We start from the raw sequence: 15,728 nt of genomic DNA, 5'->3' as shown, positions 1-15,728 counted from the left end.
AGCCATTTGGTATCCGGACCTGCTGGCTCTGCTTGCCGGGGCGCTGAGAGAGATTCCCCCCTGGCACAACCTCCTGTGCCAGCCACATGTAGAACAGTACCACCGGTCCATCGAGTCCCTGTGTCTTCACGGCTGGCTTCTGTCCACCATCTCTTGTGAGCGAGAGGCTTTTCTCGCAGCGCAGCGACAGAGATGGCCGGATACCTCAGACAATCCTCTGCGGCTGTCTACCAGGGGAAGTGGTCCGTAGAGCTTTGCGAGGTCTTGCCCACCCAGGGAACTCAGGCCCCTGGGATGGGATGTGACTCTTGTCCTTAGGAGTTTGACTCGAAAACCCTTCGAGCCACTCCGAGAGTCGTCAGACAGGGATCTGACCCTCAAGACCTTCTTCTTGCTGGCCCTGGCATCAGCGAAGAGAGTAGGCGAACTTCATGGTCTTTCCTTCAACGTCAAGCATTCCAGGGGATTAGGATCCGTGACGCTCGATTTCGTCCCGAACTTCGTAGCGAAGACTCAGTATCCTTCTGTCCCTGACGACCGGTTCGAGTCCTTCACGATCCTCTTCCTGAAGGATTTCACCGATAATGATGCGGATGAGATGCTACTTTGTCCTGTGAGGGCGCTACGACGTTATCTGAAGAGAACTCGGCACCTCAGGCCTGAGTGTTGACGCCTTTTCGTTAGCACCGGGGTTACCAAGAAAGAAGTATCCAAGAACACTCTTTCTTTCTGGCTGCGTGAGGTGATCAGGAGGGCGTACGAGACAGCTGGCATTGACGCCACCCGTACCCTTCATCCGAGAGCCCACGAAGTCAGAGGTATTGGTCCAACCCTTGCGTTCCGCAAGAACTTCTCCCTGGCGCAGGTTCTGAAGGCAGGGGTTTGGGCCAACCGGACCACCTTCACTTCTTTCTACCTTCGGTATATCACCTACAGGTCCTTGGACACCTTTTCCTTGGGACCCGTGGTGGCTGCTCAACAAGTTGTGTAGTCTACCCAGCACCCGAGTGGACAGAACAGCATTGCATCCTTGTGTGACTGCATGTATGGACGAGTGAAAGAGAGTGTGACTGGTTTCTCTTCCTCCTTCATTCTTTTCCTCTACCTGTGGGCAGAGGGCCGCAGTCGTCACTACGCTGAACAGGAGGCCGATGCAGGTAAGCTACACTACCGAGCCCCCATTCTATCCATTTCAGTAGGGATAGAAGTGTTTATCCACCACTCCCCAACAAGGGGGGGAGTGGAAGCCAACAAGAGTCAAACCCATAACTTTACCTTGGCTCTTGAAGTAGGAACTAGTTCTTTTGCTTTTTTTTCTAATTATAAGAGGTACGCTTGCCTCCCTCTTATAATTTGGTCCAGAAGGTCTGACCACTGATCCCTGCGGTGCACATCCCGATCAGCTGGGCAGAGGCTAGGATCCCTCCCTCTGCTCTTACTACCAGGGAGGGAATCCAAGGTAGGACGAACACCATCTGTTCATAAGACTCAGATTCCACCCACCAATAGTGAGTCCTCCTATTGTTAAAGAACCAAAGGTTTGTATTTCGTATCGAAACAAATAACAATTTGTCGAAAATTGTATTTTTCCTAACTGTACAGACCTGAGGTCCTTTACATATACTAGTCCCACCTCATGCCACCCCTCACTCTGAGTTTTCCTGGGTCCGCAGGCAAAGTGGACATTCCTCGCCTCGCAGTCGAGCATACTGATAACTGTCGGACTAGTAGTTAACTACCGAACCCCCTTGTTCGAAAGCTTACGACCGGTTCAGCTGCCGCTAAGTACCTTCCTATTGTTAAAGGACCTCAGGTTTGTGTAGTTAGGAAAAATACAATTTTCGACAAATTGTTATATTTTTTCGGAAGAGTTACCGAGCAAACGTAAGGAAAAAGTTTTTTTCATAAATTCGCCATAAATCGAAATACAGTGGTCCCCCCATATTCGCGGGGATGCGTACCAGACCCCCCCATGAATAGTTAGAACCCGCAAAATGTTTGGAACCCCTATAAAAAAACGCTAAAAACAGCCTATTTTGTTAGTTAAAACTCAGAAAAACCACTAAAAAATTTCATACTTGGTTTTTTTTAATAGTTTTATCACAAAAAGTGCATTTTATGATGAAATTGATAAAAAAAACCCAGGAATTTGTGGATATTTCTCAGAAAAGTACCTTGAATGCGCGAATTTTCCGCGAATAATGTGGGGAAACGTTCCCGAGAGAAATCCGCGAATGTGTGAGTCCGTGAATCCGGGGAACACGAATACGGGGGCCCCACTGTATTGTGCTAGAGACATGAATTTGTTGCAAAATGAAGGTAAAATGATTGAATATTACTAGAATATAAGAGTGTTAGCTTACAATTGCGTTTTTCGATTCGACCATTTCGGTAGAGTCAAAGTTGACCGAAGGTTGAAATTTTGGCACTTATCGTTATTTATATGAAAATATTTCAAAACTGATAAAAGCTACAACCATGAGTTGTTTATTGTTGTATTCTACATGAAATGGCACACATTTTCATATATAATACTCCATGTAACGGCTAATATAAAATGGTGGAAAAATTCTGTCAAAGTGACGAAATAATTTCTGAGATGTGTCGCTGATGCTTTTTAGTGCGAGAAGAAAGAAATTCGCGCTTGCGCGCCGGGTAACGATTGTAAACAAAACACGCCTTGATCTGTGAGCTCACCCAAGCATTGCCCCCAAGGCCGACGTGATTCAAAAGTTTTTGCCTAGTAGGCCTATAACTATTTTTCCGTGAATTTTAAAAAACTTTTATATCGACGTACCATACGTCCAATCGGCACCCAACAGACAATTTATATCAACGTTTAGTACGTCCAATCGGCATGAAATGGTTAAACTTTACAAAAAGTGTAAGTTGTCTGTCAAAGTTAAACTTGGATGGAGACTATTTCTTTACTGAAATTTGTTTATTGATTAGGTAGCCAGATGGAAGTCTTATGAGGCAGTTTATTGATAAAAAGTTGGCAGGTTAATATAAATTCCCTGCCATTCATACAAAAAGTAGCAGATCTACAATTGGATTCAGCTTTCATGTTTCTCAGACTTTTCCTGTCTTGTGGACCTCCTGTGAGTGTTTCCAGGATGGAGAAAGTTATCTCTCGGTCTCACTTTCAGAGGTAACACCAGAACCTCAGCTTTCATGCCTTGAGGTCGTTGAGTTGTCCCTTTTCAGGAGTGACTTTTTGGGCGAAACTGCTAAGAAAGGCCTTGAATTTCTCACTGCCACTATTCTGTGTGTAGTGGACTGCTTTTCTCCGTCACTCAAGGATTTTATAAGAATTTTTTCCTTTGTCAGTAATTAATGACTTTGTTCTGTTCTCTCATAACTTTAAAAGGGGGCCCCATTGAATTGTTTGTGTCAGAGTTTTTAGAGAGAGGTTCCTCACTGGACTTTCAGCTCTTCTTGTAATTCATCTCCTTAAGTACCTTTTCAATTAACCATATGAGTCACTCAAGGAGACTTCCCAAAAGAACCTCAACCTTAGGTCATGTATCCCAGGCCTTGTGGCTACAATACACACAACTTAACCATCTACCTCATATTTCTCCCTTAGTTGTCATTTCCTTCATGCCTGTTCAGTTTGGAAATGAAAATGTCAGGCTTCTGTGTTTTGTAGAGCCATGAGGATTTATCTTGGGAAGATCAAGGTTTTTGTAGGAAAGAGTATTAGGTTTTCTAAAAGTTTGTATCCCTCTGTCTTAAACAAGTCATTTTAAGGACTTACGGCTTTTGATAAATGAAGATCATGGATCCTGAAATTTGGCTGTGTCAACCTCCCTGGGTTTTAAGTGGAAGAGAAGTTGATTCCATTATTAAATAGTCATCTCTGAGATCATCAGATCATTTTGTATGGTTCATATAGAGACCTCCTAACATGGATGTCAAGGAACCATTTGTCTTATTGGTCTTCAAGGTGAACTGGTAAGCCCAAGTTATTACATTATCTCAGTGGAAGGAAGGTGAGTCTAACTCGTTCATCCTTTTGATTTTGTTCATTTTCTCAGAAGAATGGATTAAGTGAATGGTTGAATTTATTGGTGAACCAACTTTACTTCATACAACACTTTTTCTGCTAGTTTCATGTTTAGATCCTTGAACATAATTTATATTCTGGATATCTGTATCTTTGCTACCCAATCATTCCAACTTTTTTTTTCAAGTAAGTGAGAGCTGAATGTGCCCCAGAGTTTTCATTATAGAATAAATTTTGTAATTCATTCATTCCATGTACACAGAGCTTCCATGTTCTTAGATACCACACCAGTGATTTACAGGCTCTAAAACTACAGCATGTTAATTGTCGATGGGTAACAAGATTCTTTCCACTTTAATGGCAACTCAAGCTACCATAATGTGAAACAGGTGAAATGTTTTCTGGTGGAGTCAGCTACACACTCATTATCCCAATTAAGATGCCTGCCTGCTGATTACATGTCTCTTACAGTAGGCTCAGAAGTTTGTATGACCATTTCCTTTGGGTTGAAGATTTTGGAGCCTAGATACTGTTGGTTCAGATGGGTCTTCTATCTCTGTGGTTGATTCTTCATGTATAGCCCCTCTGAAAGTAGCTGGAACACATAGAATTCCTGAAATTTATGGATTTCTATTAAATTAATGTTATTTAAATTTTGTTTTTCCATATACTATAGTTGCTAAAATCTTTTACTTTTTGCTCTTTATTTCATGAAAATAAACCTGTATTATGTGTAATGTACTTACTGTATTCATTTTTAGATACGAGTAATGGATACCAATGGGTCCTGTGCAATACTCTCAGTATGGCGACCATCTGAAGACCTTCAGCAATCACTGTTGGAAGGGAAAATCTTCCGCATCTTTTATGTTGTGGCTGCTGGTTATAGGTAATGTGCAATTCATTTCATAATTTTTATGCAAAGCTTTCATATTTGTACACATGAATACATACATACAACACAAGAGTGTAGGGTTAAAAGGAAAATGTTACAAATGTGCAATGTCTTCTGCCTTGAAGGGATTCGCAGGTAAACTATGTACAGTGGAATACATACAAAATTATAAAAAATAAACTTGTTTTATAAACAATAACTAATATTCAAGGGTAATGCAACAATTTTAGCATATAATGCTATTACCTTTTGAAAGGTCATCAGGTGAGGCACAGGTGTCTTGAATTTATCTTCAATCTCCTTAGAATATCTAGTGCAGAATGGGGTAAAATTCTATAGTCTGGGTTTAAGGGTGCCAGCAGGCTAATGCCATTTTTTAAGGACAGGACTTTGACATTCATACCACTTAATAAGGTGACTTGGGACATCTCCAAACTGCGTATGATTTTTGCCACTGACCGGTTTTGTGACGCCAGTGTGATTTATCCCGAAAATATCCATTGTTCCGATACGTAATACAAACCATCGGCCCTTTTACAATAGGAAGGTAACTAGCGGCAGCTGGAACGGTCATAAGCTTCGAACAAGGGAGTTCGGTAGTTAACTGCTTGTCCGACAGTGCGCACACAGCGCGACTGGGAGGGGAAGAATCACTTTTGCTTTCAGCCGTGTGTGGAGAACGTGTTCATCATCGCTCTCTGCCCACTTCATCGTCGTATGCTTTGGTTTTGTTGTGAAATATTCTTCAACTTGGTTTGTCAGTGTTTGAAAGTGAAATTGTAAGTACGTACTGTCTTTTTCATTTTTTTATTTACATTGATTAATGGATCATCGGACAATGGAGCTATCCCCTCCGCCCCCACCCCCCATCACCGTAGAATGTGCCCGGGGGGGTGGAGGGCCGCAAGTGTCGGTCCTCCCGCTCCTTTCCGGAAATTGAATCTGCATGCCCTTTGCGCTCGGTGCCGAGGGCAATGAATGCTCTCGGACCGAGCCGTGCAATATATGTGTTAATTGGTCGGAGGTGCAGTGGGTGCTGTACGAGGGTAGGAAGAAGCGTAGACCTGCCAAGGAGTCGTCGGAAAGCTCTCCAGCGACTCCTTTGGTTACGAACACTTCGTCTTCTTTCCTGTCCCCGGCTCAGCTCCCGCGTATGGCACCTTCCCCTTCGGGGGGGACGTTTCGAGGTCCTTCTCTTCGCCCGATCCGTCGAGCGTAGAGGAGGGCGCTCATCACCCTGACGTGCAATTGTATTTAAGGTTTTTCCGTTCGCTCGTAGGGGTGGGGCTTTTCCCCCCCCCCCCCCACCCCCCCCCCCCCCCCCACGCGCGGAGGAGGGGGTAACCCCTCCTAACCCCAACTATTGCTTCCTCAGGTGCTTCTGCTGCGGGGGACGACCTTGGCCAGGTGTGGGTGTCGCCGAGGGTCCTGGGGCTGCTCCAGCATCTGGCGGGGGCTGTGCCAGTCACCCATGGAGCGGTGACCACCACTACCACCACAATCTCAACTTCAGGGTACGCCGCCCCTCCTCACCTGGTTTACACCCCTCACATGATGTCTGTGATGCCTACGGCCACCGTACGGGCCTGCTGATCGCCTGCCGGTGCCGAGGTAGGGGGAATGCCTCCACCTCCCAGGTTCTTCGTGCTGCCAGCCACCCGGACTTCCGATGCCCGAAGAGCTTGCCCCTGGACCTGCCGCCTGTACCCAGGATGTCGCTGGCTGACTTGTCTGCCGTACCTGCCGCTCCTGCTGTTCCCGCACCTGCCGACGTCGTTCCAGCCCGTGGTGTTGCTGCCCCAGTCGCTGGTCCTTCCGGACAGGTGCAGCCAGGCCCTGTTGCTTCGGCAACAGCAGCCCCGGCTCCATCCTGGATGGAGGACTTGACGTCTGTCCTGAGGGAGCTGACGAAGAAGAGGAAGGTGTTGTCGTCGTCTTCGTCATTTTCTTCGTCGCTTGCCGCCGCCTCTTCCCCTTCGACTTCCAAGGCTTCCAAGCCGAGGAAGAAGAAGGCTGCCTCCTCCCCCCCATGAATGCTCCTTCGGGAACTTCTAAGGGCCCGTCCCACGTCCTTCCGCTGGTCCTCCTGCTCCTTCGGGAGGAGCAGGGCCTGTCTCTCCTTCCGCAAGGAAGAAGACGGGGACCAGAGGGGTACCAGCTAACACCGGTACTTCCTTGCCTGGTGCTAGGGGCGCTGCCGCTACACCAGGTTCTGGCCGGCTCTCGTCGCGAGAGGGTCCCGAGTGTACGGTCGCCCGCGGGTGGCCGTGCAGCCAAGGCCCAGACGCCCGAGTTCGCTCGGCGCCAGGACCAAGGCATGGAGCGGAAGGCTGGCAAGAGCCGCTCAGGTGACTCTCGCCAGGCCAGCGGCCGCTCTCGCAGCGACCAGCTGGTTACCTGGGTTGACGTGACAGTCCCAGATCGGCTGAGGCTGGTAAGAGGTCCCCTCGATCGCAGGAACCAGCCCTGGCTGGTCCCAGCAGTTCGACGCGCCGTGAGAACACGCACTGGTCCCACCGTGACAGTAGTCTCTGCAGGTCCCCTGACCGCCACTCCCACCGGGACCGGACGGATAGGGGGACCAGCAGCAGCTCCTTTGACGCATGGAACCGGGGCCGCTGTTCTCGGTCCAGCCGCTCGCCACACTGGTTCTCTGCCGGTGAGCGAGGGGGGAGCGTCAGGTCTTCCCCCTCTCCTGTACCCTTCAACTTCCTCGGGTTACAATGGAAGGGCGAGGGCTACAAGGAGTGATCGTGAGGGGTGCGCGCCCTCCATGATCCTACCCACGACACCCTACGTGCCAGGCATGGTCTTAGGATCGACCAGGTCGTATGCAGCAAGTGGCAGGAGGAGACCGAGAAGGGTAATGTCGCTGTTTCCTCCTTCTGAAGGAGGAAGGTCTCAGGAGTCGTTCTTGTTGGAGGGGCTTGACGGTCCTACTCCTCAAGATGCGGTCACTCTGAGATCCAGAGGTCATTGCGCTGATTCGTCAGCACAATGACCTCGGGGAAGGATCGCCGCTCCCACCTTCTGAGCCCACGTCCCTGCTCGAGTCGTTCTGGGGGCCCAAAAAGGAACCCAGACTGACGGTGGGTCTGCCGCGATCGCAGCCGGCCGACTCAGTGCTAGACCATGTGGACTCGCTCGTCTCCAGACAGGAGGGTTCGCTCAGGTCTGGCAGGTCGTCTAAGCTACTTCCTCCGATGCCGCCCAAACAGGTTAACCCGGAGCTAGCCAGGCTAACTCCGGGAGTGTCTCTGCAGCAGCTCCTGTCGGAGAACCTTTGGTTCTTGCAGCAGGAGGCACTAGCCCTGGAATCCACCACCATGGCAGCTTTCCAGGCAGTCTCCTGGTTGGACCTGTGGTCCCTCACAGTGTCCAAGGTCGCAGCCACCTCCAGGAATATTACTCCTGAAGGGGACTCAGTTTTCAGGAGACTTTGCCAGTCTGGAGGTAGGGCCATCTACCTCGCCCACCAGACGGCAAACCTGTGGGCCAACCTGGTACTTAGGCGTAGGGACGCAGTCCATACCAGCTTGTCCAGGGCGGCTGGGCGTAAGGCGGCATTAGGACTTCACAACGGACCTGTACAGAGTTCCTCCTCTCTCTTCCCTGGAGAGATGGTGGAAAGACGTCGCACTAATGACAGTGACCGTCTGGTACACCAGGCAGTTTCGAAGGCTTCTGGGCAGCCTCGATCAACTGCGGCCAAGCCTAAGAGTTTGGTTGGCGCTTTCTCGGCTGCTAAGACGGTTTTGCCTCGTCTAAGCCCCGAGGAAAGACTGCCTTCGACTTCTGCCAGTGGAGGTTGCCATCAGCCCCCCTCCCTGCCCTCCTTTCCACGAGGAGGGGCAGGGAAGAAGTCGAAGAGAGGCAGGAAACGCTAGGGACGACGTTCCCCCTCACCTGCTGCCGGAAGTGGGGGGTTGCCTGGCGAGCCATTGGGCAACATGGCAGTGCTATGGTGCCGAGACCTGGATAGTAGATGTCCTTCGGGAGGGATATCTACTACCCTCACCTCCAACCTGGTTCATCTTCAGACCTACGTTCCGGGAACATCAAAGAACGTAGCCCTTCGACAGGAGACCAAGACCATGCTGAGCAAAGGAGCTGTAGAGATCGTCAGGGATCAGTCACCGGGCTTCTACAGCCGCCTTTTCCTGGTGGAGAAGTCTACTGGGGGCTGGCGCCCGGTGATAGATCTCTCTCCCCTGAACCGATTCATTCGCTGGTCTCGGTTCACGATGGAGACGGCACGTTCCGTGCTCGACTCCATCAGGGAGAACGATTTCATGCTTTCAGTGAATTTGAAGGACGCGTATTTCCAGATACCCATCCATCAATCCTCCAGGAAGTACCTCCGCTTCATCCTCGACGGGACGGTGTACCAATTCAGGGCACTTTGCTTCGGTCTCTCAACCGCCCCACAGGTGTTCACGCTGGTGTCTGCTTGGGCCCACTCAGTAGGGATACGTCTTCTGAGATATCTCGACGGCTGGTTAGTCCTGGCAAGCTCCCGCTCGCAGTTGCTACGGGACAGGGATCAACTCCTCGAATTCTGCCACAATCTGGGGATCGTGGTGAACTTCGAAAAGTCCAATCTCGAACCCAAGCAGAGGATGAAGTACCTGGGTATGCTGATCGACATAGTAGCAGGGCGAGTCTTCCCCGCAGACTCTCGGATCAGCAGATTCAGGGAGGCAGCCGACCGGTTCCTGTCTCAGCAGGAACAGGCAGCTCAGCAATGGCAAGTAGTGATCGGCCACCTGTCGTTACTTGAGAAGTTAGTCCCCTCACGGGCGTATTCACCTGCGGTCTCTTCAGTGGAGACTAAAGGAGAGTTTTGGTCACAGGCAGGAGAGGACCCACCGTACTTCCCTGTGTCCCTCACGGAGGAGGTGAGGCAGGACCTAGCCTGGTGGCTGGACGACAGGAACCTCTTAAGAGGAGTGCCTCTCTGCACTCCCCCCCCGGAGATGTTGCTGTTCTCAGACGCATCCACCGAGGGATGGGCGCACCTGGAGGAGTTGCTGACTGCATGGAGTGTGGGACCATCACGACAAGCACCTTTACATCAATGTCCTGGAGCTCAAGGCAGCGTTCCTCCTCTCGCTCTCCAAGAGTTCCGGTACCACTTGATGGGACACATCGGTGGTGTTGTGATGTGCGACAACACCACGGTAGTGGCATACGTCCACAAACAGGAGGGCCTAGTGTCCCTCCCGTTGCACCAGTTGACGCTGCAGGTGCACGAGTGGGCCGTGGCTCACTCGATAGAGCTGACAGCTCGCTACATTCCAGGCAAGAGGAATGTAGTAGCAGACAAGCTCAGCCGTCGGGATTAGGTGATAGGGACCGAATGGTCCCTACACCAGGACGTGGCGTAAAGGCTCTTCAACCCTGTGGGGGCATCCAGTAGTGGATTCTGTTTGCCACCCGGCACAACAGAAAACTCCAGGTTTTCTTTTCAGCCGTGCCGGACCCATGGGCAGGGCTGCAGAGGACGCTCTCCAACACCTGTGGGACAACCTCTTCGCTTAAGCCTTTCCCCTGTTCAGCCTGATTCGCAAGGTGATCAGCCGAGTGCTGGCCACCCCAAATCTCAGGATGATCCTGGTGGCCAACCGTTTGGTATCCGGACCTGCTGGCTCTGGCTTGCAGAAGCACCGAGAGAGATTCCCCCTCGTTTTTCTTCGCCGAGACAAGCTCCTCTCTGTCCCCACAGTCAAAGGATATAGGGCCACCCTGGCACTGGTCCTGAAACTGAGGGGAGTGGATATCTCGGACTTGTTCAAGATCTCCTTGCTTATGAGGAGCTTTGAGAGGTCTTGCCCACCCAGGGAACTCAGGCCCCCGGGGTGGGATGTGACTCTCGTCCTTAGGAGTTTGACTCGAAGACCCTTTGAGCCACTCCGAGAGTCGTCAGACAGGGATCTGACCCTCAAGACCCTCTTCTTGCTGGCCCTGGCATCGGCGAAGAGAGTAGGGGAACTTCATGGTCTTTCCTTCGACGTTAAACATTCCAGGGATGGGGATCTGTGGACTCTCATTTTGTCCCGCCCGAACTTTGTAGCTAAGACTCAGAATCCGTTGATCCTGACGACAGGTTTTGAGTCTTTCACAATCCCCTCCCTATTGGATTTCACCGACAATGATACGGATGAGATGCTGCTTTGTCCTGTGAGGGCGCTACAACGCTATCTGAAGAGAACTCGGCGCCTCAGGCCTGAGTGTCGACGCCTCTTCGTTAGCACCGGGGTGACCAAGAAAGAAATATCCAAGAACACTTTCTTTCTGGCTACGTGAGGTAATCAGGAGGTGAAGTTATATAGTACCAAATTTCAATGCTATAGCTTTAAAACTAAGGTAGAAGATAGAATTTGAACGTCAGTAAGTATGATTTTTAGATACAGGTAGTGTTCAAGTTACAATAATTCGGCTTATGATAATCCGATTTTTACGATAGGGTTAGCAATTGATACTGATACGACAATATTTTGAAAATATTTTAAAATTTCGCTCGTAACGGGTGCAGTCCAGCAGCGTACAACCTGGCAGCAAGAAAGACAGACCAAATTACAATAGCCTAACTTCATCCCGTCTTCTGGTTAAAAAAAAAAAAAGCAAAAAGAAAATAATGAAAGTTTTGTTTTAACATTTTACTCGTTTGGTAAATGTATACAGCCATGAACAACCAAACAAGAAACAACATTTTGCTAAGTACAGCCGAATTGGATACAACATCCATTTGGCTTCTATTTCAACCATCATACTATAGTAAACATTACTGCAGTTATGTTATAAATGACGTTATGTTTAATTATAATAGGACTGATATTTTTAGGTAATAACTTTGGTCACTAAAGATCAAATATCAGCAAGTAAAAATACTGTTAAATTTAAACAAAGTTGTAGCTGAAGCTGAGAACACTTCGAGCTGCTAATGACTGTTATTGTGCATCAGTAACAAACATAAAACTCCCATAAACTTATCCGATCAAACACAACCGTAGATAAAGTTGAGAGAGAATAATTTTAATCAAAACTTCAGGTCTCGAAAGAATACATTTGTTCCGACACGGCATACAAACCTTCGGTCCTTTACAATAGGAAGGTACTAGCGGCAGCTGGATAGGTCGTAAGCTTTCGAACAAGGGGTTCGGTAGTTAACTGCTTGTCCGACAGGCGCGCGCGCGCGACTGGGAGGTAAACAAATCACTTTTGCTTTCGGCCTCACAGCGAGTGGACGTGTGTGTTCGACGCTCTCTGCCCGCTTCTCGTCGTTTGCTTTCATGAGTATTTGGTTGTGTTTGTGTGTGAATCATAATTGTAAGTACAATCATTTCCTCTTTTTTCATCATTTGTGAATTTTGATCAATCATGGAATCTCCACGCCTCGCTACCCCCCGGAGATTATGCCCGGGTACCGAAGGGCGTAAATGCGGAAAGCTTCCGCTCGTTCCCTGAAATTGATCCACATATTTTGTGCGCTCGGTGTCGGGGGCGCGAATGCACTCGAGCCAGCCCTGGTGAGTATTGTAATTGGTCGGAGCGCAAGTGGGGTCTTGTACGAAGGTAGGAAGAAGCGAAGGCCTGCAAAGGAGTCGTCGGAAAGCTCTCCCACGACTCCTTTGGTTACGGACACTTCGTCTTCTTTCCTGCCGCCCGCTCTCAGCTCCCACGTTTGGCGCCTTCCCCTTCGGGGGGGGTTTCTAGGTCCTTCTCCTCACCCGACCTGTCGAGATGTGGAGGAGGGCGCTAGATACCCCGATGTCGAGTTGTACTCTGGGTCCTCTATCCGTTCGTCTTCGCGCGAGCGGGTAGAGGATCCTGCTAATCACCCGCCTTTGACCTTTGCTTCCTCAGGTGCGGTTGCCGCGAAGGACGACCTCGGACAGGTGTGGGCATCGTTGGGTCTGCAGGGCGTGCCGAGTGTCCAGGGGCTGCTCTACCATCTCGCTGGCTCTGTGGCGGTCACGCATGCTACGGTAACGACCACCACCACGACCCTTTCAACGCCTGGCTATGCTTCACCTCCTCACCTGGTGTACACCCCGCACGCGGTCTCTGTCACCAACTACATCGGTGCAGGGGCCAGTCGCCGTAACCACGGGGGAGTGTGATGCCGCCCGCCTGGGTTTGCGGTGCTGCCGCGACCGGACTTCGTGTGCCCGAAGAGCTCGCCCCTGGACCTCCCACCAGTTACCTAGGATGTCTGTGCCGTGGTCCGTCCACCTGGACCGCCTGTACAGCCTGCCGTACTGCCGTACCTGCCGTACCTGCCCAGCCGCTGTTCACGGACGTGACGTTTGCCGACCACTTCTGCCGTTCCTGTACCTGCTCCTGCCGTCTCCACTGCTGTTTCCTGTGATGCCTGCACCTGCTGACGTTGTCCTGTTCCTGGCGCCGCTGCTCCCCGATGCCGATCTGTTCGGACAGGTGCGTCCGGGCCCTGTTGCTTCGGCAACAGCAGCCCCGGCTCCGCCCTGGATGACAGATCTGACATCGGTCCTGAGGAGGTTGACGAAGAAGAAGAAGAAGAGGAGGAAGGTGGTCGTCGTCGTCTTCATCGTCTTCTTCGTCGTCGTCGTCGTCTGCCGCCTCTTTCCCCTTCTTCTTCTAATGGCTCCCCCGCCTAAGAAGAAGAAGGTCGCCTCCCCCCCCCCCAAGAAGTCTCCTTCGGGAGCTTCTAAGGGCCCGTCTCGCTCCGGTGAGACGGGGTTCTTCCGCTGGTCACCCTGCTCCTTCGGGGGCAGGACCCGTCTCTTCTTCCGCAAGGAAGAAGACTACGGGACCAGAGGAATGCCGGCTAACACCGGCACTTCCTCACCTGCTGTTAGTGGTTCGACCACGGCAGCAGGGTCCGTCTCGGCCTCTCGTTCGCGAGAGGTACCGAGTGTACGGTCGCCTACCAGCGAACCGTGCAGCTAGGAACCAGACCTCATGAGCCACTCAGCGTCAGGTTCACGGCACGGAGCGGAAGACTGGTGGACAGCCGCTCACGCGACTCTCACCAGACCAGCTCTCGCTCTCGCGGCGAGCAGCTGGCTACCCTGGGCGGACGTGCGGTCCACGACCGGCCACGGGCCTGAGGCTGGGAAGAGGTCCCCCCGTTCGCCGGCACCAGCCACGGCTGGTACCAGCGACGTGACGCGCCGTGAGGGATACGCACCGTCTCACCGTGACAGTGGAAGCTCGCCGGTCGCCTGGACCGTCACTCTCACAGAGAGCGATCGGGTACGGCGACCAGCACCAGCTCCTCTGACACACGAGCCCGGGGCCGCTGTTCTCGGTCCAGCCGTTCTCCACAGCGAGACTGGCTCGACTAGGCCTGCAGCTCGATCGCCACCGCGGGTTGACGATCGCCTGCAGTCTTCCAAGCCCACTGGTTCTGCCAGCGAGCGAGGAGGGAGCGTCAGGTCTGCCTCTCCCATACCTTCAACCTCCTCGGGTCACACCGGGAGGGGCGAGGTATTGAGGAGTGATCGTGAGGGGTGCGCCCCTCAGGATCCACCACGTCGTCCTACGTACCAGGCACGGTTCTCGGACCGGCCAGGTCGTATGCACAAGTGGCTGGAGGAGACCGAGAGGGGTCTGTCGCTGTTCCCCCCCTCGAGGGGGGGAGGGTCTCGGGAGATGCTCCTGTTTGAGGGACTGGATGGTCCGACTCTGCAGGACGCAGTCACTCCTGAGATCCAGAGGATCTTTGCCGAGGTTATTGCGCTGATTCGTCAGCACAACGACCTCGCGGAAGGATCGCCGCTCCCACCATCCGAGCCCACGTCCCGGCTCGAGTCGTTCTGGGGCTCCCGAAGAGGGAACCCAGACCGACGGTGGGTTTGCCGCGTTTCTTCCGAGCTTGCCGACTCTCAGTGCTAGGACCAGGTAGAATCTCTTGTCTGCCGGGCAAGACGGTTCTCTCAAGTCTGGCAGGTCGAGCAAGCTGCTTCCACCTTCCTCTGCTGCGACAGCGGCGTTTTTACGTGCCATCTGAGGACCCGATGCCGCCCAAAACAGGTGAACCCGGAGTTAGCCAGGCTGACTCCGGGTGTGTCTCTGCAGCAGCTCCTGTAACCGAGAAACCTATGGTCTAGCAGCAAGAGGCACTCGGCCTGGAATCTACTGCCATGGCAGCTTTCCAGGCCGTCTCCTGGTTAGATCTGTGGTCCCTCACAGTATCTAAGGTCGCAGCCAACTCCGGGGGAATTTCTCCCGAAGATGACTCGGCCTTTAGGAGACTTTGCCAGTCTGGGGAAGAGCCATCTCCTTCCTTGCCCACCAGACGGTGAAACCTGTGGGCCAACCTGGTTCTCCGACGTAGGGACGCTGTCCTTACTCGAGTTTCCAGGGCGGCCGGGCGTGAAGCGGCATTGGGACTACGCAACGGACCTTTACGGAGTTCCACGTCTCTCTTCCCAGGAGAGATGGTGGACGCTGCGGTGGACAGACGGCGCACTGACGACAGTGACCGTCTGGTTCACCAGGCAGTCTCGAAGGCTTCTGGGCAGCCTCGGACTGCGGCCAAGCCAAAGAGCTCGGCTAGCGCTTCCTCGGTGGCTAAGACGGTAGCTGCGTCGAAGCCCCGGGGGAAAGACTCTGTCTTCTTCGACTTCTACAAAGGGGAGCCGTAAACCAGCCCTCCTCCCAGCCCTCCTTCCTCCCGAGGAGGCTCTGGGAAGAAGCGAAGAAAGGGGGGAAACGCTAGGGACGGCGTTCCCCCTCACCTGCTGCCGGAATGGGGGGGTGCCTGGCCAGCCACCATTGGGCAACTTGGCAGCGCTAAGGCGCCGAGACCTGGATTGTAGATGTCCTTCGGGAGGGATA

General features: G+C 52.0%; 2 protein-coding genes across 2 annotated transcripts in view; one reads left to right on the top strand and one right to left on the bottom strand.

The window, feature by feature from the left end:
* LOC135212621 (breast cancer type 2 susceptibility protein-like) overlaps positions 1 to 15,728 on the bottom strand; it is a 256,947-nt gene that overhangs the window by 77,183 nt on the left and 164,036 nt on the right. The gene's annotated exons all lie outside the window — the stretch shown is intronic.
* Positions 1 to 15,728, top strand: part of LOC135212395 (breast cancer type 2 susceptibility protein homolog) — a 100,249-nt gene that overhangs the window by 42,557 nt on the left and 41,964 nt on the right. The window contains exon 5 of the mRNA XM_064245765.1: positions 4,771 to 4,898. Coding sequence (XP_064101835.1) covers positions 4,771 to 4,898 — 128 coding nt within the window. The remainder of the gene's footprint in view (positions 1 to 4,770; positions 4,899 to 15,728) is intronic.

This window comes from Macrobrachium nipponense, chromosome 41 (assembly GCF_015104395.2).
Source record: "Macrobrachium nipponense isolate FS-2020 chromosome 41, ASM1510439v2, whole genome shotgun sequence".
Taxonomy (NCBI): domain Eukaryota; kingdom Metazoa; phylum Arthropoda; class Malacostraca; order Decapoda; family Palaemonidae; genus Macrobrachium; species Macrobrachium nipponense.
Note: the sequence above shows the minus strand (reverse complement) of the source record. Positions and strands in the feature narration are given on the sequence as shown.